At 70.7% G+C, this 2,656-nt stretch overlaps 1 protein-coding gene across 1 annotated transcript in view; it reads right to left on the bottom strand.

Annotated features, from left to right (window-relative positions):
- Positions 1 to 2,656, bottom strand: part of KRBA1 (KRAB-A domain containing 1) — a 13,766-nt gene that overhangs the window by 5,371 nt on the left and 5,739 nt on the right. The window contains exons 11-13 of the mRNA XM_012733850.1: positions 1,664 to 1,987; positions 1,096 to 1,278; positions 13 to 201 (exon numbers count right to left, since the gene is read on the bottom strand). Of these exons, the coding sequence (XP_012589304.1) occupies positions 13 to 201; positions 1,096 to 1,278; positions 1,664 to 1,987 (696 nt within the window). The remainder of the gene's footprint in view (positions 1 to 12; positions 202 to 1,095; positions 1,279 to 1,663; positions 1,988 to 2,656) is intronic.

Below are 2,656 nucleotides of genomic sequence, written 5' to 3'. Positions count from 1 at the left end.
CGCCCAGCTCACCCGGCGGGGGCAGCGGCCAGGGCTCGGACTCCGGCCTTAACTCGTCTCCGTCTGAGCTGCTGAGGCTGGAGCTGGAGCCGGGGCTGGGGCTGGGGCCGGCCAAGCAGGCGAAGCGCAAGGGCCTCCCGGGCAGGATGACCCTCAGGGAGCTCTCCAGGCAGCGGAGCGGGGAGGGCCTGCCGGCCAGCCCTGGGCAAACAAAAGGACCTCTGACGCCACACGGGCCGGTCCCTGCCAGCCGGCCACTGCCCCAGCCGGGTCTGCCCACCCTTCGGCCACGGACGGCAGAAAGCAGCGGCGCCTGGCCGGGACCCCCGGCCTCCCCAGCAGTCAGCTGGGGGCTCTCCACGGCCCCCGGAGGCCGCTGGAGCCGGGTCCCAGCCAGGCCCTGGGTCTTCGGAGCAGCCTTCCCCACGCAGGCCGGCAACCACGGGCGCGTTGGTTGAGAGTCGGGGTCAGGTCACCCCACGCCACTGGCGGGAGTATCAGAAACCCACGCCACGGGCCTCCCTGGTGGCGCAGCAGGTCAAAGCAGCACGGCAGCTGGCCGCAGCCGCTCGGTGCAAGGTCGATCCCGGCCAGGGGTGACCCCAGGGCGCAGCAGACCGCTCCTGTCTCCCGCTGCTCCCACAGAGGTATAGTTCAGACCATCTGCCTGTCCTGCTCCCCACTCTCTCTGGGGAGTCCTCTCACCCTCCCCCCCAGTTCTTGTACGCACAAAATAAATAAATCTCTAAAAAGGTAAAATCCACACCCCCCACCCCGCCCTCGGGGACTCATCCTGGAGGAATCTGCGGCAGGCGCTACCCACAGGGCCGAGGGACCCCAGCGCGCCCCCAGCACGACAGTGAGGAATCACCCACCCCGGCCAGAGAAGCCGGGGCCAGGCGCAGAGCTCTCACCCTGCTGTCTCTGGCTCGTGGGGTTCCTTCCTCTTTTGAGGGGACCCCACCCTGCAGGGCTGCCACGGCAGTGTTCTGGGGTTTGCAGGGCCCAGGCCGCAGCCTTCTTGGGGACGGGGACGAGACGGGGAAGGGCGGCCGCGTGGCCGTGGGAGAGGGTCCTGCGCGGGCTCTCACTCACCATCGCGCAGCGCCCGCCCTGACGGGGGTCCGGGCGGCCTGTGGTCCTTGAGGCCTCGCGGGGAGCCAGAGGGAAGGCTGCAGGGGGTGAGTGCCGGGGGGCTGGCCGGTTGGAGGCTCCTGCCGGGGCGGCCCCCTATGTGCTGTCCAAGGGGGGCCGGCTCGCAGGCCTCGCCCCTCGGTCCTGTTTTAAGGAGAAGCCGCGGGCCTGTTTGCACGGAGGAGGACGCCGTGGGCAGAGCCACTTCCCCCACGGTGGACTCTCAGGTCCACGGGCTCCAGGCCTGGACACACCGGCCCTGGGTGCAGCCGGGACGCGGCTCCAGATGAGGCAGCGGGCGGGAGAGACCAGGGCGGCCCAGGTGGGAGGGCCTGGCTCTGGGGTAGCGGGTGGGGCTGCGGCCCTGTCCAGCGCCACCCTCTCCCAGCTGGCCGCACCGCCCAGCCACGTGGCTTCACACGAGCCTCTGCCGGGGGCTTCCAGAGTCTCCTCTCAGGGTGGACGTGGGCGAGGCCATGCTTGGGAGGGTGGGGGGAGCCCGCACCCCAGCCGGGCAGCCACGTTTTACCTTCCTTGTCAGTGGTCCCGTTGCTGGGCTCTGTCCTCTGAGGGCCCCCGTCCCCCGACGAGGACCAGGGCCAGGCAGGCCGCGGCCTGGCCATGGGAATCTCTCTGAGACAGTTCTCCAGGCCCTGCAGCGGGGAGCTCCCCACGGGGCTTCCTGGGAAAAACAGCAGCGGCGTCTGGGGTGGGTCCGGCTCGGTCTCCGAGGACCTGGGAGTCTTGCCTGTGGCCTGTGCTGCGTCCAGGGCAGCTGGCCACGGGGGAGGCACACGGCACTGGGCCTGCTTGCCATGCAGGGCACGGGGCACGGCCCACACGGGCGCCAGCCCTCAGGGGCAGCGGGCAGCCTCCCGCGCTCACAGAGCCTGGCCTGAATGCAGAGGGCGGCCGGGCCGGCTCTGGGCCCCTCGGACGCCCAGCCCCACCCTCGGGCGATGCCACAGGCCAGCCCTGGGACGCACATCACAGGGTCACCTGCCCTGCAGGCCGGGGGCTGGCGGAGGCCCCCCGCCAGCCAGGCTGTGGTGACAGAGGCCACACGCACGTGTGCAGTCTCCCCCAGAACAAAACAAGCCCCGAAGCCGTGTTCTGGCGCAGACGCTGTGAGGCATCGGGCCTAGGCGCCCCGGACTTCTAGAGCAGGAAGGGCCCTTCCTGCGTGAGCGGCTGAGCGACCTCGGGGCCCCAGGGCGGCGCTCCCCCGAGATCTGGGCGGGGGGTGGGGGTGGGTGAAGCCCCTGTAGTCCAGGCCGCTCGGAAAGCAACGTCGAGGGGCAGGGCGGGGGCGGGGGGATTTCACCTTCCCTGTGCCCTTCAGCTTTCCTGGCTTTTGCACAAAACCCCGTGACATAATGTGTTTGAAACAAGAAAGTAAGAGCGGTGGTCCTGTGCGGGGGTGGGGGCGGCAAGGCGCCCCAGAGGCTAAGCCTGGGGGGCCGCCAGGGGCTGCCCGGTGCTGCCCTCCTGGCCGGCCAGGAGCTGGGGCCCGGATGCAGCT

Source organism: Condylura cristata, unplaced genomic scaffold (assembly GCF_000260355.1).
Source record: "Condylura cristata isolate star-nosed mole 26May11 unplaced genomic scaffold, ConCri1.0 scaffold00042, whole genome shotgun sequence".
In the NCBI taxonomy this organism is placed as follows: domain Eukaryota; kingdom Metazoa; phylum Chordata; class Mammalia; order Eulipotyphla; family Talpidae; genus Condylura; species Condylura cristata.
The sequence above is the reverse complement of the archived record's forward strand: the minus strand, read 5'-3'. Positions and strand labels throughout refer to the sequence as shown.